The 23,888-nt window shown below is 49.3% G+C and overlaps 2 protein-coding genes across 2 annotated transcripts in view; both read left to right on the forward strand.

The window, feature by feature from the left end:
• Nucleotides 1-838: 838 nt before the first annotated feature.
• On the forward strand, nt 839-11,976 carry ECHS1 (enoyl-CoA hydratase, short chain 1). The gene is made up of 8 exons (XM_054983101.1): nt 839-1,002; nt 4,282-4,479; nt 5,007-5,134; nt 5,732-5,831; nt 6,563-6,667; nt 7,193-7,312; nt 11,283-11,350; nt 11,575-11,976. The coding sequence occupies exons 1-8, from the start codon at nt 885-887 to the stop codon at nt 11,638-11,640; spliced, it is 903 nt and encodes a 300-aa protein (XP_054839076.1). The 5' UTR covers nt 839-884; the 3' UTR covers nt 11,641-11,976.
• Nucleotides 11,977-16,786: 4,810 nt separating this feature from the next.
• CHUK (component of inhibitor of nuclear factor kappa B kinase complex) overlaps nt 16,787-23,888 on the forward strand; it is a 38,683-nt gene continuing 31,581 nt past the window's right edge. Inside the window, exons 1-3 of the mRNA XM_054983243.1 lie at nt 16,787-16,938; nt 18,435-18,529; nt 22,857-22,971. Of these exons, the coding sequence (XP_054839218.1) occupies nt 16,807-16,938; nt 18,435-18,529; nt 22,857-22,971 (342 nt within the window). The 5' untranslated portion in view covers nt 16,787-16,806. The remainder of the gene's footprint in view (nt 16,939-18,434; nt 18,530-22,856; nt 22,972-23,888) is intronic.

A 23,888-nucleotide genomic window follows, 5' to 3' on the forward strand; every position in this document is an offset into this window, starting at 1 on the left:
AGAATTGCTTATGCTCTGTATCTGCATTTCTTCAGCTCTGGATTGGATCCTTGCTAATGCTATGTCTGTGTAAAATTGTATTTATTCCCCCTGTGGCATCGTTTGTGAAATTGTCCTTGATACTTTTCTTCTATACAGCCCGGAAAATCCACAACAACCATCGTCCTTGATACTGATTGCATTAATTTTACACTCTGTAATCCGCCTTGATTCTCAGTGAGAAAGGAGGGCCATAGATAGATAGATAGATAGATAGATAGATAGATAGATAGATAGATAGATAGATAGATAGATAGATAGATAGAAAGATAGAAAGATAGAAAGAAAGAAAGAAAGAAAGAAAGAAAGAAAGAAAGAAAGAAAGAAAGAAAGAAAGAAAGAAAGAAAGAAGTGTGGGACAGTGATTTTTGGACAGTGATACTCCCTCCCTCAGGACAGGTAGAGTATTGGGGGGTCACTACAGCCTGCACACTTGGTCATCTTCTCTCTGGCTATTGGTGTTCCCCCACTTACACCGTGAAAGAAAGAAAGAAAGAAAGAAAGAAAGAAAGAAAGAAAGAAAGAAAGAAAGAAAGAAAGAAAGAAAGAAAGAAAGATGAGGTGGGTAAAAGCAGGGATGGGGGATTCACGCCTCCCGGCTTTGCCAATCCCATTGGAGGGGGGGGGGGGGTGGCGGCGCTCAGGCCCGATTTTTAATCCTTCAGCGCTCCGAACACGGAACTCCGAGCGCACGTTTGAATGTGCCTAGTGCACCCCGGCAGGGCCTGCCCCTTTCCCTCAGCGGCTCTGGGTCCGGAGCCAGGCGAAGGCGGGGCGAGGCCTGCTGGAGGGCGGTCGACGCGCCGTCCCTCCCGTCAAGTCGCGCCTCTTCAGCCTCCGCCAGCATGGCCGCCCTTCTCGCCCGCGGCCGCCTCAGCAGCCTCGTCCGGCCGGCCCGGGCGGCAGCCGCCGCAGCGTCCCCCAGTAGCTGGCGCCCGCCGCCGTCTCGCTTCCTCGCCGCGGGTGAGCCGGGGAGCGCGGAGGGGCGGCCGGGGCTGAGGGGGCTCGGCTAGGCCGCTCTTCTCCCGGGCCGGACGGAGGAAGGACACCCAGACGCGGGGGGAAGGCCGGGCTTCTCTGGCTCTCGGCGGGCGGGCGAAGCGCTTCATGCTGCAGGGGAGGACGGCGGCAAACGCCCCGGGCTCCCCTGGGGGACCGGCGCCAGCTGCTGTCGGCCGGCCGGCCCTTCCTCACAGGGGGTTATAAACAGAGGGGTTCGTATTTATTGTCTTTATTTAGGTCATTTATAGCCCGCCTTTCTGACAGACTCGAGGCGGATTACACAGGTCTAAATGGGGAAATTCTTGGCGATTTGGGACATGAAGCTCGGAGAAGGCAGGGCTTGGGGAGGAAAACAACCTCTGCGTGGTATAATGCCATAGAGGCCACCCTCCCAAGCAGCCCTTTTCTCCAGGGGAACTGATCTCTGTGGCCTGGAGAGCAGTTGTAATTCCGGGAGATCTCCAGCCACCGCCTGGAGGCTGGCAACCCTAACGCAGCGTGAGATTAGTACAGTCAATATCAAGGACATTTCCATAAACAATGCCATAGGGGAAATAAATGCAAGTTTACAAAGACGTAGCATTGGCAAAAATCCAACACAGAGTTTAAGAAATGCTGAAACAGAGCATAAGCAATTCTAGGGCTGATGTAGGAGCACATATTTAAAGCAATAGATAGTATGTTAGTAATGGTCCCTAACTCATTAGCAAAGCATCTGAGACCCCTCCCTACAATACAGTAAAGAGTCCAGTAGCACCTTTAGGACTAACCAACTTTATTGTAGCATAAGCTTCTGAGAACCACAGCTCTCTTCATCAGATGCATCACGTTTGCATGGTGTGCAGCAGAGGCAAGACAGAAACTCAGCTGCACCCTTCTGAATCTGGATCCTGTATCCTGTGTGCTGGCTGGCACCCCTCCGTGGAATATTAGCAGGGGGGGAGTTAAAGTGGCCTAGGAGCAAGCCAAACTCTCTAGCACTGGCTTGGCTCTGGCCAGCAGTGCCAACCAAGGGCAAAGCTCACCTGTTGCCTCCCCTTGCACTGCTTCCAGCCTGGCAAGTCAAGTCAGATCCTTGCTGCTGAGGAAGGGTCTGAGCCCAGGTGCCCCTGCAGTGCTGGCAGAGTTGCTGAGCTTGCTTCTGCAGTCTTCTGGCCAGCAGTAGCCCTGTAGGGCTGCCACCCATTGGGACCTTCCTAGGTAGGCGAAATGTTTTGTGTTAATTTTTAACTTCTTAACTTTTGCCCCAGCTAAGACTGCCAACTTCATAATTGCCTGCTCTTTGTGTCTGATGTGCAGGAATTCAACTGGCCAAACGTTTTCCTGTTTTTTAGTCGAGGAAAAGTTTCAGCTGCTCAATTTCAGCTCATTGGGCTGCTGTTAAAGGTGGACAGGCGGTTCTGTGAAGAGACTTGAGGGCATCTGCAGAACAGTTTCTGAGTCCAGAAGCAACCTTTTGAGCGAGGTTTGAGTGGATTTGTACTGCCAGAAGCAGTTAAAGGGGCCAAAGCAGCCAGTTTGTGCAGATGCGGAGTTGTTTGGGAAGGGGAAGGAGTCCTCGCTGGTGACTTTTGTCATGTATGCCAGCATACCTGCCATTATTATATTCTGCATTTTGTACTGGTCAGTGCTGTTTGCCTCAGTTATGTTCTGTATATTGTGTAGGTCGTCTGATAGTGTCTTAACTACTAACATAAAATGCAGGAGAGCCAGTGGGGCCTCTCTGTTATCTGTCGAAAAAATGTACTTTCACTCCTCCAGCGAGTGTCCTTGAAGGCGAGCTGCTAGCAGCGAACATTGTATCTTTTCCCAGAGACTGGGATATTTTCCTTTGTACTTCATTTAGTCTAAACTAATCTGTTCCCATGTAGCTTTTTGGGGGTTTCGCACCAGAATGTCAACGGACCCCGAAGGGTGGGAAGTTTCCCTAGAATTAGTAATGACTTTGTTTGAATTGTCACTTCTGCCAATATACCACCTTTGTGTGAACACCCTGAACTGCATGGATCTCAATAAAGTCACTTCAACGGGAACACCTGCGTGTTAACTGTGGAGGGCTTGAGGGACCTAGTAAAGGCGGAAGCATAATCTGGCTGCTCCAGGCACAAAAGCTGGTCCCTTGCAGAATTCCATCACGCTGCCTGGAGGAGAGGCGCTTATCAGCAGCATAATCTAGTTTAGATAGGAAGATCTGTTGCCTGGGTCTCCCTCCCAAAGACGGAGTATGTCTTGCAGTGTTCATGTTAGGGACATTTTTATAATTTTAAAGTTTCAAGCTATATACCTGTCAAGCCTGGGTTTTTTTTGGAGGGAGGCTCAGCTGCCTACTTTCACTGTTTCTAGGAATTGCGACGTAGATAAAATATAAGTAAAACAAAAGAGGAGTTTGAGAGTAACAACTGTATATAGCATCCAAAATGCTTGGACGTTATGCAGGGCCGGATCGAGGAGGGCAGGGGGGGTAGTCTGCCCTTGGCATCGCCAAGGAGGGGGCACCAGGCGCAGCTGCCTCCACCAACTCCGCGGGGCGCCGGGGCACCCGGCTTGCCATGTGGGCGGCACGCTCCGCCCTGCGTGATGACATCACAGAAGTGACATCATCATGCAGTGCCGGGAGTGCACACGTGCAAAGGGCCAGATTTGGGTTGCCCTGGGCGCCAGCAACCCTAGATCCAGCCCTGACATTATGGCTTTGATGTGCCAGCATTCTCTTCTCAAATCATGGCTGTACCCCTCTTAAAGATAACAAGAGGTGCCAGAGGGATGCCAGTTGTCACCCCTCTAGTCAATATGACCTGCCAACTTTTAAAAATTACTGACCTGAACTTGTTTATCTTTTGTAAACTATCCTGGTTCCGGAAACAATTTTCTGATGACTTTGTAAGAAGTTATAAGAAAAGGTGATTTCTCTGTGAGACGTGCGGTTTGTCAGACCTGTCTGGAGTGCATCAGTTTATTTGAGTCTTTTATCTAATAAACTTCCCCCTTGCTTTTGCCAATATTTGCTGCCTTGGCACAATTGAGATCTAGTGGCTTGGGTAAGGGATTCCCATTATTGGGATCTGAGGCCTCCCCTCACAATTAGCCAGGGTCGTTTATGAGTATTTCCAGCCCTTCAACAGGGCCCTATTTGTTCAGCGAAGTTGAATCTAATTGCTTCTTGGGCTTCCTGTCCACCTGCTTAGTGAAAGCGGGAGGGCATTAAAAAACAGAAGGTGATTGATTGCTTCTCCTTATCAGGTGGCCAGTTCCAATATATAGTGGTGGAAAAGAAGGGCGCTAAACAGAATGTGGGCGTGATCCAGCTGAATCGTCCCAAGGCCCTGAATGCGCTTTGTGACAGCCTTATGAATGAAATGAACCAGGCCCTGGACTCTCTGGAGCTGGATCCCCAGGTGGGCGCCATCGTCATCACTGGCAGCGAGAAAGCCTTTGCAGGTAGGAAGCTGAGCTGGCATCCTCGACCATGAAACAACAGGACTGTATGTGGTACCTGGCTCCATATGCAAGGGAAACGGGCTTAGGTGCCTGCAGGCGCCCGCAGTTCTTTTTCCTGATGCATGTTTCGCATTCTGAGCTGTCATGCACGTGGAGTGTCAAAGAGACTCCTGACAGGGACCTGACTTTGGTTTGCGATGCTGTGTTTAAGGAAAAGAAACATCAGGAATGTTGAAAAGGGCAGTGTAACTTATTCCTGATGCGTGTACGCATCAGGCTCGTGCGCTCCTATGATGAACGTCCTTCCTCCAAAACTCCACAGAATACTATCAGCTGCCTCAGGAGAGCTGAAACTTGCCCCTTAATCCAAATTTAGGGATGCTCTTTGTCACTCCTACTGAGTGCCTCCCCAGAGGACAGCATCCTTCCAAGACTCTTCAATAGATCTGCTCCACCCTGTTGTCCTTCTTGAGATCTGCTTTCTTCTGTGTGTGTGTCAATCCTTGACAAGTTCTTCTCTCCTATAGCTGGAGCAGATATCAAAGAGATGCAAGACAGAACCTTCCAAGACTGCTACAGCGGTAACTTCCTTGCTCACTGGAACAAAGTCTCTACTACCAAGAAGCCGGTCATAGCTGCTGTTAATGGATATGCTGTGAGTTTTTGTGTGGTTTTCTCCTCACCTGACCTCAGCCTGCAATTAAGAATATTTCTTTGAGAATTCTCTGTCAAAAGGGTTCCCCCTCCAAGCCAGCAGGTAAGAGGGGGCTTGGCCCTTTCTTGCAGCGCTGCGGTTCCCCATATTTTGTCCTTTCAGAGTTGATCTCCCTGACTGGCACATAAAGAGGAGGCAGGTATGAGTTTGTGCCTATGCAAAGTTCTGACAATGATCTTGTGCAGGGATAGGTAGCGTGGCTCAGTTCATGCTTGCGGCTTGTTAGGTTTTGCAAAGAGTGCTGGGCTAGGTGAGTCTTGATCCGACCCAGCAAGGCACTTCTTTTGTTCCTGTTGTGGGTCACACAACCCAGATCACGTAATCATTTATTTATTCCATTTACAAAATTTGTACCCCATCTTTCAACCTTCGTCAGAGCCATCGAGGCAGCTAACAGATTAAAAAACATTTAGTATAGTAATATTTTTCCAGAAAAGATAAAGAATAAGTATTTTCCAATGCTCAAGATTTATGAATCAATGAGCTCCTAAGGGAATAAAAGGATAGTAATATATATATATTTAAATTGTCCAACAGCTCGGTGGTGGCTGCGAGCTGGCCATGATGTGCGATATCATTTATGCTGGTGAAAAAGCACAGTTTGGTCAACCAGAGATCCTTTTGGGAACCATTCCAGGTAATGCTCCTCTGGGGGAATAGTCAGTGTCACAAGTTCCCGCTCAGTTTCTCGTTTTGAAATCGGATACCCCTCCTTTCCATTTTTAAAACATTCGTTTTAGACATGAGATTGTGTGATGGCAAAATCTGTGTGAGGTCTGTAAAATGGCACCAGCACATTGCTTTGCACACCTGTGTCCAGTCAGTCTGCCCCTGATGGTGCCCAGTATAATGCCCCCTTCCTAGCTTTTCATAAGGGCCGGGGGAGTTGCATTCAGTCTCACTGTTTCCAGGCAGCTTCAAGGAGGGTGGAAATTTTGTCCTGCTAACTACATTGTGGACTCTATTCTCCAAACCGGGCAGCTTATAGCCGCAACTTTTCTATACTTTACATAAGATTCACAAGGGCCAGACAAAAGCCTACAAAGAAGTCTTTCCTGTCTATTAGAGAAAGCCTCAGTAGGCTTCTACTGGAGGGCTTGAGCTACTTTTCTGGCTACAGCAAGCCAGCACTGGAGAAGCATGAGAGAGTGGCTGGTGTTACAGTGGCATGGAAAGTGGCAGTGTTGGGGGAAGGGGCATCGGTGATAAGGGCACGAAGGCTTCCACGTGCGGGAAACCATTCGTAGCCACCTCGAGGCAAAGCCATCTTCTGCGCCACCATGCACAATACTTCTTTGCTTTAATCCCTGCTGGCTCTCCATTTAGCTCCTTGTGCTTCACAGCAGTCCTCACATTAATCTCCCACAGGCGCTGGTGGAACACAGAGGCTGACGAGGGCAGTGGGCAAGTCGTTGGCTATGGAGATGGTCCTGACTGGGGAGCGGATTTCTGCCCAAGAGGCCAAGCTGGCAGGTAACACGGGCCATTCAGCTCTTGTCTGAGCTCTAAAGGGGCAGGAGGCTGGGGGGGGGGGCGTGAACTCCTTTCTTTGGATGCTGTTGCCTGGGCTAGACCCCAGTCCTATCGCAGGCAGCGTGTGTAAGGACCAGCAGGTGGCACCCGCTGAATGGTACATTCTTCTCATAGCAGAACCAAACCTTGTTGGTTTCTGTGCTCAACGAAGTACAGAGAGAGCTGCTTGAGAAGTGGGTTTGGTCTTCCTTGGCGATCCAGTCTCTTGTGGCCATTTGCTCTTCTGTTCAGTGAGTCTTAGGCCTGGGTTCCATTGCCGCTTATGAGTTCCAAGAAGGTGCAGCAGCTGTGGCTTCCCAGCTGATGGCAAACCCTATGTGCAGTGCACTTCGCCTGCCGCTTAGGTGGGTGGGCCGTGGGTCCGGACTGTCGGGAAGGTCGCTGGGCTTTTCCTCAGGCATGCGTTCACATGACCCCTCTGAATTAAGCCGCTTGTATGTTCACTGGAGCGTTTTCCCTCCTTAGGCCTTGTCAGTAAAGTCTTTCCTGTAGATAAGCTGCTAGATGAAGCCATCAGCTGTGCAGAAAAGATTGCTGGGAACTCCAAACTGGTGGTTGCAATGGCCAAAGAAGCGGTGAACGCAGGTAACTCTCTCTGCTGGATGGTGTGGAGGGGCCTGCCTAGTTTGTGATCATTTTGCCATGGAGTCCCTCAGGGTAACTGCTAACACAGGTGTGTGTGCTTATAACGGAATCCTTTTGTCAGGTGTGTGGGCGCCCCCTTGTGGCGGGGGTGGCGGCGGGTCGGCGCGGGACGCCCCCGGCGGGTCCGTGCTGGGTCCCTGTCAGGAGGTGGGGGAGGTTTCCCTGAGTGAGGGCCGGCTTGGCCCCTGGGCGAGTCCCCCTTAAGGCCTCAGATGGGCGGCCACCGTCTGGTCTGGCGCTGCCAGCCAGCAATTAGCTCCACCCGGCCAGTCACCCTTCCAACATCAGGATGAACTGGCCCAGTCACATGTGACTCTCTCCTCCTGGGGCCTGGGGCTCACCTCCCTAAATACCCCCGCCCCTTATGGCCAACCCCACCCTTCCCTTCCAGTGCCCGCCCCCAGTGCCATTCCCACCACCTGGGCCAGGCGTGGCCACATCCTGCTGCCCCATCCGCCCTGGCCCCATTGGTTGCCTTGTCCCTGCTCCCTCCCTTCCTTCCCCCTGCCCTGCCCCCTGTCTCCTCCTCCCCCTCTAGCTGGCCTCGCTGGATGGCTGCCCGGGCTGCCCTTCTGCCGGCTGCGCCCGCTCCCTCCGTTGGCATGCTGGGGGTTGTAGTTCCCCTTGGGGCTCTGCGCCGGCGCGGGCGTCTCGCCGCGGCCCGGCTTCCTGGGCGGCCGCTCTCTGCCTCGCCCATGGCCGCGGCGTCCCGCCGGCGCGGGCCCTGGCTGCCGGGGCTGCAGCCGCGGCCGGGATGACGGCCTTCTCCCTCCGCGGCCGTTTGCTGCTCGGCGCCGGGCTCCTGGCCTCGGCGGGTCGGCGGCCGTGGCCGTCAGCTCCGCCGGGGGGTTGAAGGGGCCTCCTCGTCTGTGCGGCGTTTCCGCGGCCCCGCCGGCGTTCCTCCCGGCGCATCTCCCGGCCGTCTCCAGGGGCCGCAGGTAGGCATCACCGCGGGCGGGGGTGAGGGAGGGGGTGGGGGTCGCGGAGTCCGAGGGCGTGGCGCCGCCGCCCCTCGGACACCTTTCTTCTTGCTTTTGGGGCCAAACTAGAAGTCCTTATTTTTAAAGAGTTGTGTCAGTTTGAGTTCCCCACAGCCATACAGCACCTACAGGGAACGGCTTTTTAAAAATGAGCCCAAATAGGTAGAGAATGCTGTTATGGGGAGAGGAAGGGCTTCTCCCCCCCCTCGCCCCCCAGCTGTTTTCCTACATGGAAACAGCGCTGGGGGGGGAGTATTCCCTCATTTTTGCACAGAATACTCCATGTGGAGCTGCAAAAACTGGGAAATAACGACCTTCCCCCAGTAGTGTTTCGGTGTGGGAAAATGGATTAGGGGGAGGTAGGACCACCAGCACCCTGCCGTGGCATTCAAAACCAAATGGGCTCTCCTTTATTTTTTAAAAGTTCATTCCACACAGCTGCTGTGCGGTTGCAGGGAGCCCAAGTCTTTAAAAATAAGCACACCTTGTTTGGCCCTGAGATATGACAGGAAGAGCGTAATACATGCAGCGTGGGAGCACAAAGGGCTGCAGCCAGTTCTGTGGCTGGCCTGTTAATCTGCAGTTGAGTGGTGGCCCTCTTAATGCCACGCGTCATGACTTCAGCAGGAGCACGCCACTGCAGCCCCTCTCACATGTGCCCCTTTGCCTAGCTGCAGGGCAGCCACAGCTCTGCATTGGCAAAGAAGCAGGGAAGAGAACGGGAAGCGAAACCCTTCCCATTCAGTCTTGAGCTGAGGAAGGAAGAGGCCTTTGCTGTGCAGGCTGGTTTGGCCAGTTAGGGAGGCAGAAGGTTCCAGGGGGTTATTAAGTGCAAGGCAAGAGTCCCGTCTCCTTCCTTTCCGACAACTGCCTCTGCGGTGGCTGCATGGAGATCCAATCCTCTCTGCAAAATTTGTCTGTGAATTGCAAGCTACTTGAGAGGGGAGGGAGGACTTTTCTGGCACAAGAGACAGGGCTCCTTTTCTCCAAGAGACAAAACTTGGTGTTTGTGGGAAGGCAGTCTCTCGCTTTACTTGGCTCTGGTCCTTGAAAGAAACAGGAACACGCAGGTGCCTGGAGGAGAAGCAGGCAGAAGAGGCTGAGAGCGGGACCACAAGTGACGCCTGACACAGGTTGGACACTTGTCAGCTTCCCTCAAGTTTTGGCGGGAAATGTAGGCAGCTTGGCGGAATGTTGGACAAGTGACAGTTGAAAAGTCCATTGGACAGCAGTCGGAGAGCCAAGCTGCAAGACCAGGACGCCTACATTTCCCATCAAAACTTGAGGGAAGCGGACAAGTGCCCAATCTGTGTCAGGCGTCACTTGTGGTCCCGCTCTGAGTTCACTGTGCAAGCCCGAGGGGCAGTGTCCACCAATAGTAGCTGCCTAGGAAGCCAGGTCAAAACTACTTGAGTGCTAGTGCTCTGGATGTGGGTTTACTCTATATTAGCAAACTGCCCTTCCTCCGAGGGACTGCTGGGGCTATCCTCACATTATCCTTTTAGGGTAGGTTAGAATGAGTGCCTTGCCTGAGCCACCAGTGAGCTTTCATGGCTGACGGGAGATCTGAATCCAATTCTCCCCAGTCCACATCTAAAACACCATCCACTGTATCAAACTGGGCTGGAGCGTGGAAGACAGCGGTAGGTTATTTTTGACCTGCAGTAAATTAGTAGGGTTAGAACAGTGCTAAAGAGCAGACCTTCCCACCCCAGTCCCTGGTGGGTGCAGGTAACTTGCATCCTCCAGATGCAATCCACTAGATTGTCCCAAGGGCTGAATCACCCTCAGCTGACACAAAAGCTTGGACTTCCCACATGGGCCCCTTTCAGCCACTGCTCAGCTTTTTAAGGTTAAGAAGAGGCTGAACGAATATTTGTCAGGGATGCTTTAGGCTCATCCTGCACTGGGCAGGGGGTTGGACTAGAAGGTCTGTATGGCCCCTTCCAACTCTGTGATTCTGATTCTGTCTGTTCCTCCAGCAGACCCAGGCGCTTGCTGAGAGTATAGATTGGCTTTGACTCGCCCTGGTTGTTGGGGGCTTCATTACGTGAGCTTGCCAGAAGGATGCAAGCCTCGCTCTTATTTCTATATACCAGGGGTGGCCAAACTTGCTTAATGTAAGAGCCACATAGAATAAACGTCAGATGTTTGAGAGCCACAAGACATGATGCATTGAAGTGACTTCAGATGAAGAGGCGAGTTTGGAGGAGTGTCCTGAAAGTGATGTCACAGGAAGGGGTGGGGTTTTGGTCAGTATGCTGGAAGTGACATCATTGGAAGGGGTGGAAGATCCATCACCTGACCTTTGACTTGGAAGTGACATCACAAAAGTGATATCATATCCTTGCTAGGCTTCACCCCCAAAGTCCCCAGGTATTTTCTGAGTCAGACCTGGCAACCCCAACATTTTTATTGAACGTATGACAGACATGGAAAGAAGGAAGGAAGGAAGGAAGGAAGGAAGGAAAAGAGGAAAAGGGAGGGAAAGACATGGAAAGAAAGAAGGAAATAAACTAAAATGTATGGCCACAGCGATACTCAGAGACCTCCAGTAGCCACACAATATGTCTAGAAGAGCCACATGTGGCTCCCGAGCCACAGTTTGGCCACCCCTGCTATATACTGCATTTATACCCCACCTTACATCATTCTCCTCTTCTCTGTTTAATCCTTAGAGCAATCATGTGAGGTAGGTTAGACTGCGTGTCCCACAAGGTCACCCAGCGAGCTTTCCTGGCAGAGTGGGGTTTCAAACCTGGGTCTCCCAGATCCTACTCTAGCACTTCAACCACTACTCCACACTAGCTTTCCTCTGACCTCCCTCTGGCAGGTGACACAGGCCAGAAGGGGAAACTTCTATGTTCCTACTTCTCTGACACTTCCCTACAATGTCTAAGCAACGTTACCTACATGCTTTTGCTTTTCAGCCTTTGAGTTGACACTGGCCGAGGGGAATAAAAAGGAGAAGATACTGTTCCATGCTACATTTGCTACAGTGAGTAGTTTCTCTGTCCAGAGCACAGTACAGTAATAGAATTTCTCACACCGCTCCCTTTTCTATCCTGTCAAGTGCTCGCTGCTGCTTTCCTACCTCTCTGCCGTCCGTACATCCCAGGGGAGGGGTCCACAGGCAGCCATGTGCACCCGGCACCTTTCAGGCCTCCCCCAGAGAGAGGCGGCGTCCTCCTGGACTGTGACCCATCTGTTTGGCTGTTTCAGGACGACCGGAAGGAGGGGATGACTGCCTTTGTGGAGAAGAGAAAAGCTAACTTTACAGACCACTGACACGGTTCTGCAGAGGGCACTGCTGTCGTGAAGACATGGGGCAGGCTGGCTGAACAACTGGCTGACATCGAGATCGTGGCGTTCTTTAATCCGCACATCTGGCCTCTTCCAGACATCACACCTCTGCTGCAGGCAGTCTTGGACTGCAAACACTGCTGTAAAGCAGCCGCCTTACACTTGCTGGAAAACTGACGTCTTATGGAATCAAGAGAGGATATGTAGCGTGTAACTCCAATGATCTGGGTCTTTTGTAATAATTGGAACTAGTGATTGTTCTCAATTCCCATTAAATCAGCTTTCCAGGAAAGTCCTTCTCTGAAGGCACCTTTGACTGAATAGCTGGTGCAACTTGGTGTCTGTTTGTATTAGTCATACGACAACAGTAAGTGTTGCGGTATTAAACACAAAGCCAATTGTAGGGAATTCTAATCTGCGTACACATGTAACCGGGAACTAGAGTTTGTAGGTGTGTTACCAGACAGGGTGCTGTACTTCCTTCTACCGTTGGTTTTTGGGAGTGGCCATAGCTCAATGGTAGAACATCTGCTTAGCATACAAGATTCAGTTCTAACACTGCAGTCCTAAGCAAACCAAGCCTGACGCTCCATAATCAACAATCTCCCATGACTTATCTGCAATAGGACTGCACTTACAGGCCGCAGGTGGAGGAGTTAAACGTTTGACTATGTCCCCATATCAAGAAAACCTCTCTGTACATACACAATTGAAGATAGAAAATTGTGGAGAGATGTCAAGTTCCAAATTTCTTTGTTTAACACACCTTCCCCATGAGTCATCTTTCAATCATCATGCGCTCTTTCAGTCTAATGTTTAGGATGTACTTTTGTGCAAAACAATTTCCACTTTGCTCCAAAAGCCCATGTCTACTTGGTATGCTGTGGGAAAAACTGGAGACACACCAAGTATGTTAAGTCAGAAAAATACTACTTTCATACTGAATAGCGGCCAGGGAAAGAATCTAGGGGTGAAAATTACAACGACTGTGTTCCGTCCTATCCCTGAAAAAGTGTACCTCTTCCTGAAGGGACGAGCTGTTCCAAATGGGACGCCTACAGCTCTCGTTGGTTTTCCACGCAGAACCAGTTTAATGTTCGCCTCATTTATCTTTTGGTCTTGTGGCTCTGAACTTAGCTCCACAGTGACCAAGAGGTGGGTGAGAGGGTGTAGATAAAAGGGGCAGTGGGGTCAGGCTTCCTTGCTTGTGCTTCGCTTTCATACCGAGTAAAGGAAAAAGATATTCTTAACCATCATGAACTAGACAGAGGGAGAGACAGATCAGTAATAAGGTTTTTCGTCACGGAAACTTATTTTCCTGACTGGAAAACAAACGCTCAGGGCCTTGCTATCTTTATTTTGTTAAGGAAATACAGAGTATCTGGTATTGCTTTCATTTTTATTCTTAAGGAAGTTAGTAAACTGCTGTGAATCATCCCTAAACTATCTGAAAGAGCTGATGGGAGGGATCTATCCCACATTCAGCGCTGTAGGTCTGCCGTCTTGCCTCCTCCTGCCTCCTTCACTAGGTTCATAGTTTGCCTCACAGTATCGCTTAGCCAGGGGTGTGTACCTGGACAACATGGGTATGAAAAAGTTGCCTTGTAATTTATTTCAATTTTTTCTCATTCCTTAAAAGTTGTTGAGGGCTGAATTTTCTCAACCATCCTGTGAGGTAGGTCAGGCTGAGAGGTGTTGATTACCCAAAAGCTACTCATTGCATTTCATTGCTGACCGGAGAATTCTGGTCTCCCCAAAGGAAGTATCGAACTAGGGCTGCTTCCACACACGTTGGATAATCCACTTTCAATACTCTTTAGTGAACATTTGAAAAAGATTTTCCATGTGTGGAACAAAAAATCCACTTCAAAAGGATTGCGAAAGTGCATTGAAAGTGCATTATTCAACGTGTGTGGAAATGGCCATTATGTGAAAACATGAGTTCTGAGAAGTGGAGCAGGTTCAAATAAAGACCCCCATCGGACAGGTGCTGTTTATTCAGCCTCCCACTTCTTATCCCTGTTTGCCCTGTGAGGTGAAATACGCAGGTGTACTACAATCAGATTTTATTAAGAACAACACTACATTGCCAATTTATAATTGGCTGTCTTTAGCCATGGGCTCGCTAGAGAAAGATGGGGACAGGTACACCGGCCGCCACAGGAAGCTGTTCTCTGTATCTGCTTTTTCCACAGAGAGGGAAAGGCAGAGTGAAATATGGCTGTGTAGTTGCTAAGTTTGGAAATCTATAGCTGATTGACCTCACAGAAGTGATAATAGCCACTAGGTACCACTGTCCTCTTTATCTGCTCTAAGATGGAAGCTAATGCAGCAAGATACTGACCTAGGAGCCAAACCACAGCGGTAGCTTTTCAGCGTCACCAACGACAGGTTGCCCTGCCGGCTTCCTCTGAGCAACTAGCCCGAGATGCAGCTAGATCAAGCACCAGGTTCTTCTTCTCCCGATGTTTTCACTGCAAGAGACTAATGGGTGGTTAGCTTCTGTTACTGAACCAGGACAGCCCCTGGCAAATCACTGTCTTTATTGTTCCTTGGGGGAAGAGGTGGTATCTCCAAGAGAAATTTCTTAAACGGGGAACAGACATCAGTACAATTTTTTAAAAAAACGGGGAACAGACAACATCTTGAGCCCAGAGCCCAGGTGAGTAAATGCACACATGGCCGCCAAGGGCCGTCATGCTTGTTCTCTTGCCTCCCCCTGCCCTACCACTGCTTGTCCAGATACTAAAGATCACTCAGTGGATCTTCTGCAAGAGACACTGGATCCGACATTGTAAGATTCAACATTCTATTCAATAGTTTTTTTAAAGAAACTCTTGCGGTCAGCTTAATGTACGGCAGGATTGTTTTCCGCTGTGTGCTATGGGGAGTGCTGGGATTCCTCCGGCAGCAATCCTGGCCTTGAAATAATCCCAGGAACCTTATTTTCAGTGATGAAATGTTGATTACAGCAGTAGCGCCCGCCGTAAATGTAACATCAAATGCCTGTCTCCCACTCGCCCCCACCTAAAGCCGCATGTTAAGACGTAGGATGTAAAACCAGTATTTTGATGTAGGCAATTATGATAATATGCATACAATACAGAGATCATGGGCAGGCTTTCAGTGAGACTCTATAGCCATCAACCAACTCCTTATGGTTAAGTTTGACTCCTGAGTGCTGCTTTTTTAAGGGCCCAGGGAGAAATCTAGGATCTGGGATCTTATTCTCAGGGCGAGGCGTGCTGTATAAAATAGCTCTCTTTTGCTGGCGGTCAGAAGCCATTGCAAGTGGGAAGAAGGGGCTGCTTAAAAGCCTGAATACCCAACAAGATTGTGCCCCTGTTGAGAATCACTTCATTAGATGTACAGGGCACTCCTGCAAGCTGTGTCCTCCTTAATATGGGCTACAGTGGTGTGGGCTCTCCCTGCTTCCTCCCCTCAACGTAGATAGCCAGAGAATTTATTTCATTTACACCCCAAATTTCTTCCCCACAGGGACCCCCAACTGGCTCAGATTGTACTACTCTCTTCCATTTTATCCATACAACAACCTTGTGAGAATGATCAGGGGCAAAGGTGAACCTTCCTTCTGTGCCATTCATAGTGGAGTAGGAACTTGACCGCGGTGATACTAAGAGAAATGACCAAAGTGGACCTTGGGAAGCATTGGTTCTCTATGGCAAATAGCTATGGCAGAAAAGTTGACATATCAAGAGTAATTAAAGGCAAAGCTAAAATGTCAGGTATTTATGAAACATGGCATGGTTTTATTTCATATATGAATCAGAAAGGTATTCAACATCAACATCTAACTAAATCCTTCCTCAAATTATGGGAATTAGTTAAAAAGAATTCAAAGAAATACTTTAAAAACCTTGTGCCGTTAATGATTTCCTCTTAGCTGTATTTTGTAAGCTAACTTGGAAAATGTGTTGAATATTAAACCCTGTCAGTAATTCGATTTAACATTGTCTATACTAGGTTGTGTGTTTCCTTTTTTTTTTTGTAGTCTTGTTTTTTTTGTCTGTATTCAGATTAGGGTTGCCAGGTCCAGGTTTGGAAATTCCTGGAGATTTGGGGGGTGGAGCCTGGAAAGGGCTGGATTTGGGGAGGGCCTCAGAAGGGTATAATGCCACAGAGTCCACCCTCCAAAGCAGCCATTTTCTCCAGGGGAACTGATCTCTGCCACCTGGAGATCAGTTGTAATTCTGGGAGATCTCCAGCCACCACCTGGAGGCTGGCAACCCTAATTCAGATGGTGGCTGGTTTTCTCCCACTTTTAAAATTCATAAATCATTTTTTTAAAAGGAAGTATAGGTTCCTCCTTCAGGATTATCCGAATGCATTGACTCCTGGAGAGGGGGGCGTGTCCGAATTTTGTTTTCACCTCATCATTAGTCTTGCCAACCTCCAGGTGCGGCCTGGAGATCTCCCGGAATTAGATCAAGATGTTAGTCTATAACAGTAGAAAAGAGCGAGAGTCCAGTAGCACTTACAAAAGACTACCAAATTTGTACTATGGTATGAGATTTTGTGAGTCACTGCTCACACACGAAGAAGTGATTAACAAAATTGGTGGTGGGATATGAGCTTTCATGAGGCACAGGTCACTTCAGATACCAGTATCTGAAGAAGCGTGCTATGGCTCACGAAAGCTCACACCCTACCACCAATTCTGTTAATCTTATAGGTGCTACCGGACTCTTGGCTCTTTTCTACTGCCTTCCAGATGAGAGAGATCCGTTCCCCTGGAGGAAATGGCAACTCCGGAGGGAGAACTGTATGGAAATGTCCTTGATACCAATTGTACTAACCTCACACTCTCCAATCCGCCTTGCGTCTCAGAGAGGAAGGCGGTCTATAATTGACATACATGCAGCCTCCCTGAGCTCCCCTCTCCCGGAATCTCCCGCTCCCCCGGTCTGCCCTCCCGCCTTATGCGGCAGGCCCGTTCGGCTTAACCTCCCGGCGCATGAAAACGACAAGCCAAGCGCGCTGCGAACAGGCCGAGACAAGACCGAGGAGGAGCCGCGGCCCGGTCGGGAGCGGGGAGAGGCAGGAGGGAAGGCCGGGCCTAGTCGCCGCGGCCCGCCCGGGAAGTCTCGCGAGAGGCGGCGGCGGGCGGGCGGCGGCGGAGCCGGAGGGAGGATGGAGCGGATGCCGGCGGGCGCCGCCGTGGCCTTGCCCGGGGGCCCGCCCGGCGCCTCCTGCGAGCCGTGGGAGATGCGGGAGCGGCTGGGCACCGGCGGCTTCGGCAACGTCTCGCTCTACCAGCACCGGGTGAGGCGCCTCGGGGCAGCGGCGGCGGCGCCTTCCGCGCCGAGGGACGGGGCGGTGCGGAGAGAGCGGCCGCCCCTCAGCGGGCCAGGCGCCCGGTGGGGCCTCCGCCGCTCCCGGCAGCGCAGGGGAGGGCGGAGGGACGGGCGGGCGCGGAGGCCTTGGGCCCCACTGGGCTCCCTCCCCAAACTGGCGGGCAGAGGGGCGTAGTGGGTAGAGTGCGGGTTCAGATTCTCCTCAGCTCTGGAAGACCCCCACCCTCTCGGCCGAACCCACCTCACAGGGTTGTAGTGAAGACAGAGGAGGAGAATCACCACCACCACCACACCTGCGCCTATGCACCGCTCTTGCAGACAGAGGAGTGCCCCACCCAGAGCGGTGAACAAGTTAGTGTTGTTGTGATCCCCGCCATGCCGCTGGGGAGCTGGGCTGAGAGGAGTGGCTGACCCGAGGCTCACGGCAGTAGCTGGATTCGAACCAGCGGCAGAGTGTGGATTCGCAGCCAAACCACGTAGCCACTGTGCGCTGGGAAGAAAGGAGTGTAAATGAAGTCAGTAGATGAACCGCTTTTTCCAGGCCCCCCCTGCCAATCACCAGGAGTTTCTCAGCCCAGAGTTGACAACACTAGAAGGCGTCTGACGGAGGAGCTCTTGGGCTCAGGAGGTCCGGGACGCCCCTTGGGTGGGAGAAATGCTGGTAGTAGTTACTGTTGCCAACCTCAAAGTGGGAACTCCAGAAAACAAAGATCTGAGAAACAACAACAACATTCGATTTATATACCGCCCTTCTGGACAACTTAATGCCTACTCAGAGCGGTTTACAAAGCGTGTTATGATTATCCTCAAGATAATCACCCTGTGAGGTGGGTGGGGCTGAGAGAGCTCTGGAGAGCCGTGACTAGCCCAAGGTCACCCAGCTGGCTGGCTTCAAGTGGAGAAGCGGGGAATCAAACCCGGCTGTCCAGATTAGAGTCCCGTGCTCTTAACCACTACACCAAAATGGACGCTATGGAGGGTGGGACTGTAGAGCATCACGTTCCTGCTGAACTCCGTCCTCTCCTGGAATCACAACTGGTCTCTAGTCAACAGAGATCAGATCTCCTGGAGAAAATGGCTGCTTTGGAAGATGGACTCCATGGCACTGAGGTCCCTCCCCTCCCTAGGCTCCACCCCCAAATCTCCAAGAATTTCCAAGTTGGTAACCCATGCTGATGTCACTTCCCATGTGCCCAAAACTGATGTCAGCTCATCAGGACGCTGATGATATTCCCATCCCCATTCCTACCATTTTTTCTTCCTACCAACTAGCTGAGCCCCTCTGTGACTCAGTTAACCCCTCCAACCCTGTGCCAGTTGTCAAGGGTTACCTGGCAATCCTGCTTTCCAGCCTTCACCCCCGAATCTCCCAAGAATTTCCCAAACTAGAGTTGGCAACCCTTCTGCCAGTGCTGTTTCCCACGTTCTTCCCCTCATGCCTCTCTTTCTCCTCTTGCCTGGCAGGATGTAGGGACGAAGATCGCCATCAAGTCTTGCCGCCTGGAATTAAGCATGAAAAACAAAGACCGCTGGTGCCATGAGATCCAGATCATGAAGAAGTGAGTCACCTGCTCCCATTTGGTCTTTAGAAGCAGGAGTTCTACAGACTGGATTTTAAATTTTACATTGTCATGGCAACTTTCTGGATAAGACCTGTCAGCAGAACAGGCTATCCACTGTGTGCATGTGGGGGTGGGGACACTGCTAATACTTCCTAAACCTTAACGGGATTAAATCCGATGAATGATTTGCTGTGGAGGAGACCTGTGGTGGTGGTGGAAGGGAAAATGAGGATGAAGGAAGAGATGCATACAGTACTAGGGTTTTTCTGGAGAGAATTTCTCCTTCCAAAATTCACTTTTTTAGATACAATTTTTTCAGGCGGTTAGCCATGTTGGTCTGCAGTAGAACAGCAAGATTTGGGCTCAGTAGCACCTTAAAGATCAACTAGATTTCCTGGAAATCTAGGTGGTCTTTAAGGTGCTACTGGACCCAAATCTTGCTTTTTTAATACATCCATTGATTCCTCTTTTTCTCTTTCAAAAGAGAAATTTCTCTTTGATTTCTCTTTCTAGTTTTTTGTTACAGCACACGGTGCTCTATATACCCTTCTATAAAGTCATCCTTCGCAGGGTTTAATATATTAGCAGGAGGTTAGAAAGGTTTAGAAGACTTATCTTACCTCTGACCACCTGCAGAATATTCTGAAATTTTCACAGAAATCTCCCTTCCAGTTCTTCCTCTTTTAACCAAAGTGGAATTGATTTGAACCAGATTCCAAATTCCTAAAAAGAGGAACAGGAAAAGATTGTTAGATTTCATGGAGAAATTGGGTGAAGATGAATTTAGAGAATTTCTCTTAACGGGGCTAACCTGTACATATCCTTCACACACACGCTGCCCATAGACACAAATGCCTGTGGACTCGTGTGAGATAGAGGAAGGAAAGAGACTGTGGCTGGTAAGATTCTAGCTCTGGTAACTGAATTTAGTGGGGACAGAAGAAAAATGACGTATTGCCTAGCGCTGTAATGTGAAAGAAGAGCTGCTTACAGCTGGGGTGGGGGGTGATGGGATGCTGATCCAGAAAGCAATGTCTGAAATGCAAGGCCTGTTTTGTGCCTTGGGGGCCAGTTTGCAATGGCAGACTTCACGTATCAGTATTCTCATCGATCAGAAGGCAGGCAGATTAGCACTGTCTCAAACATCCTGTTTTCTGTAGTTGAGACACACATTAGTCGTTGAGGAATGAGTAATTGTATAATATACTTGCTTTTTTGAATTGGTCCTTGTGTTTCTGCATTTGGGAAGTTCTTTTTGACATTTAACTTAATTTAGAATCAGTACGAGTTTCAGCTTCTGTTTCAGGGAGCCATGGCAACATTATTAGGAAAGGAATGAGAATAAAGTGGCCAATATTGTAATGCCCCTGCATAGATCTACAGTTCGGTCTCATTTGGAGTACTGTGTATAGTTCTGCTTGCCATAACTCCAAAAGGATATTATAGAGCTGGAGAAAGAACAGAAGAGGCAACCGAGATTAATGGTTCCGCTTCCCGACTTGTGTTAGATCAGATGTAATGTTTAATTTGGACTTTTATGAGAGAACTAGCAACAAAGTCCATTGTGGCAAAAAATACAACAGGGTCTAGAAATAGCAGGGGGGCTGGGCCAGGCATTGCCCCTTCCCCAACACCCCACTATGGGGCAGGTGGGAGGAGGGCAGGGTGGTCTGGCTGGGCACTGCCCCCTCTCCAGTGCCCCAGGGTTGGGAGGAGGAGGGCAGGGCAGCAGGGCCAAGCATTGCCTCCTCCCCAGTGCCCCGATGTGAGGTGGGGGAAGGAGGGCAGGCTGGCAGGGCTGGGTATTGCTCCCTCCCCAACACCCCGATATGGGGCAGCGGGAGGGCAGGGTGGCCTGGCCAGGCATTGCCTCCTCCCAAGCACCCCAATCTGGGTTGGGGAGGTGGAGGGCACGATGTGGGGAGGAGGGCACACTTGGGCTGGAGGCTTGGCAGGCAGGCACACCTCCCAGCCCTTTGCAGCCATAATCGTGGTTGCAAAGGTCCACAGGCGCGCCCATCCATCTCCAGGCTCTGGGGCTGGAGGCTTGGCAGTCACAATTGTGGCCATGAAGGGCTGCGCCTACACAGGGGATTCAAAGTGAGTCATCAGGAATACACTTACTCAGTTACGTTATAGGATTAGACAAATTCATGGAGGATAGACTAGTAGCTGTGGTCACGAAAAGGAGCTAGCAAACCTCTGGACAGCCCAGGTGAGCCTGATTCTTGTCAAATCTCAGAAGCTAAGCAGGGTCAGCCTTGGTTAGTAATTGGGTGGGAGACCTCCAGCGAACACCAGGGTTGCAGAGGCAGGCAATGGCAACCGACCTTTGTTAGTATCTTTTTTAAAAAATATTTTTATTCAATTTTAGAACTGTAACAATAATCAAACAACAAACCAATATAATACATTGCATTTACAAATATTAACACAGTGCTACAACTTTAATACATCAACAATGAATGGTGTGAAGAGGGAGGTTGCAGATCTCTTGCTTCTATGAATTCGTAAAATGGGATCCATTTTTCCCAGAAGTTTGATCCCGAAGATTGATATTCTGTCTGGTGTAGATTGTCAGTTATTTTTTCCATTATCAAATGGTTCCAGATTTTTGTAAACCAAAGTTCTGTAGTAGATGGAGATTGCTCCTTCCATTTGGTTGCTATTGCACTCCTAGCTGCCACCAGGAGAGAGTTGATAAGGTCTCTTCTAACATTTGGGATTGATGTCTCATCCCACAGTCCCAAGAAGATTACTTTTGGGGACATAGGGACATTGTACCCTGTTACTTCCTTAATAATATTTAGTATTTCTGACCAAAATTGAGATATCAAGGGACATTCCCACCAACAGTGAGCAAAATTACCCTCATTATTGCATTTCTTCCAACAAGAGGGTGATGCTGAAGAATAAATTAAGGAGATTTTTTTGGGTGTTAGGTACCACCTGTGTATAATTTTATAGCTTTGTATTTTAGTTAATATAGTTGAGGATTTATTTAATTTTGATGCCCATACTTTTTCCCAGTTGTCTAATGTCAGTACTTCATTAAGATCTTTATGCCATTTAGTTTGATAATTAAAATTGTTAGGGATGTTAGAGGACAATAGCAGGCCAAATATTTTTGAAATCATGCCCTTTTTTGATATTTTTTAGCATCCATGAACTGCTCAAATCTTGTCTGAGTTGCAGTCATAACCCTTCTTATATTTATTTGTTGGGTGACAGCTTGTAATTGCAGATATAAGAACCATGGAATTGAGCTTTGAAATTTTTGTTCTATCTCAATTTTGCTCATGAGACCGTCCTTCGTTGCTATATCTTTTAATGTGATAATATCAGTAGTTTTCAGTGTTTTTGCTATTTGAGTTTCAGTGTCTATTGATATGTTTTGTACAGAAATAGGAGAGTGCCTCGACATGTCTGGTAGTTAGTCTCTTGCCGTGAAAACCCTACCAGGGGTCGCCATTAGTCAGCTATGACTTGAGAGCACTCTCCAACTCCACTAGACCAAATTCCTGGAGGACAGACTACTAGCCGTGGTCACGAAAAGGAGCCGGCAAACCTCTGAATACCAGTGCTATGGGAGGCAACATCAAGGGAAGGCCGTGGCATCTGTGTTGTGTCGGCCCTCTAGGGCAACTGGTGGCTGGCTGTTGTGCGAAACAGGATGCTGGGATGGATGGGCCCCGGGTCTGATCCTGCAGCTTTCCTCTTTTCTTTCTTCTGCCAGCAAAAAGGCTCACCGTGAAATTTACCCCTTTCACAGTGAAACCAAGTAAATTGCAAAATATATTCCTGTAATCTCTTAATTTTGTTTTTTCCGTCACCCTGTTCAAATTTAGTTTTTCTAAGGAATTACTAGTGCTCTTTGCAGAAAGTGGAGGCAACTGTCCCATTAAAACTGTTCAGAAAAAAGATATTAATTAGACCACAAGTTGACTGATAATAAAGGAGGAAGTGTTGCAGGTGAAAAACTGTAATGGATTAATAATATGCTTATTATGCTTTTTAATGTTTTTTTACTTTGTAGATAGTTATGTAGGCCACTGTTGGCTCTTCATAGTTGTGTTTTTGTTACGTTTTATTTTCCTTCGTTTGCTCTATCTTTTAACTTGTTCGCAATAAAAATAAAAAATAATCTTAAAAAAACCTGTTACGGACTGATAAAACTGGGTTTCCCCAGTTTTCCATTTTAACAGGTTGCTTGATATATGCAGCTACTCGATATCCAAAAGGAAAATGTTAATTACCATCCTGAGCACATTTTCAGAAGGCATGCCGTTTCTGCCCTCCCCCATTCCCCACTCCCGTTTCTTAGGCTGAACCACCCCAGTGTCATAAAAGCCTGTGACGTGCCCGAAGAAATGAATTTCCTTGTAAATGATGTCCCACTTTTGGCTATGGAGTATTGCTCTGGAGGAGATCTGAGGAAGGTAATGGTTGTTTGTTGGCCTTGTGACTGATGGGTCTGCAGCTTGGACTATGACTCCATAGCTGTGCAGAAGCCCTGGATTGGCATGAGCAGGGCTCATTTTGAGGGGGAACCCACAGGAATGCAGTTCCAGTAGTTCCCCAAAGAGGTCACATGACAGGTGGCCCCACCCCCCTGACTCTTGGCCATTTTGGGCCTGTTTCAGCCTGGATTGGGGCCGAAACGGCTTGGATCGGGCCTCTGACGGGTGGTGGATCACTCTCCCGCTCAGCAGCGGCCTGATCCTGACCATTTGGGGCCCCTTTTCAGCCATTTGGGGCCCAATTTCGGCCCTGAATGGCCAGGATTGGGTCCAAAACTGCCAGGATAGGTGATGTCAGGGGGTGTGGCATATGCAAATAGCTATGCTAATGACACATTTCTGGTGATGTCAAAGGGTGTGGCATATGCAAATGACTTATGCTTATAAATTCCTCCAGCTCTTTTTCTACAAAATGACCCCTGGGCATGAGAGATGCCCCTTTTAGTTTTCAGGAATGATTAGCGTTCTTGGCAACCCGTATTGTGTGGTGTACTGGCATTGCAGGACCGTGGGTGAAGTAAGCTTGTAAGAGCCAAGCTAGATGTGATGGGGCAGGCAGATGTGTGTTTGTCTGAATTATAAAGATGGGGGTGGGGGGTTTGACTTTTACGTAAAGCAGGGCAGATCGATGAGGGACGCTGAATTCTCCTTTTTATTCCCTTGCCTTAACTTTCCACAGTCTGTTGCTTTAAGATTCTTTTATCCCAGTCTGGCTCTGATACCAAGCTGGAGTGATGGGGGGGGGGTGGATTTTAATATTAGCTCCTATCCCACCCACTACCCACCCCAATTTATATGTGAATGGGGCAAAAGTGTGAGCAATCGTGGGAAAAGTT

The sequence above is a fragment of the Eublepharis macularius genome, chromosome 6 (assembly GCF_028583425.1).
Source record: "Eublepharis macularius isolate TG4126 chromosome 6, MPM_Emac_v1.0, whole genome shotgun sequence".
In the NCBI taxonomy this organism is placed as follows: domain Eukaryota; kingdom Metazoa; phylum Chordata; class Lepidosauria; order Squamata; family Eublepharidae; genus Eublepharis; species Eublepharis macularius.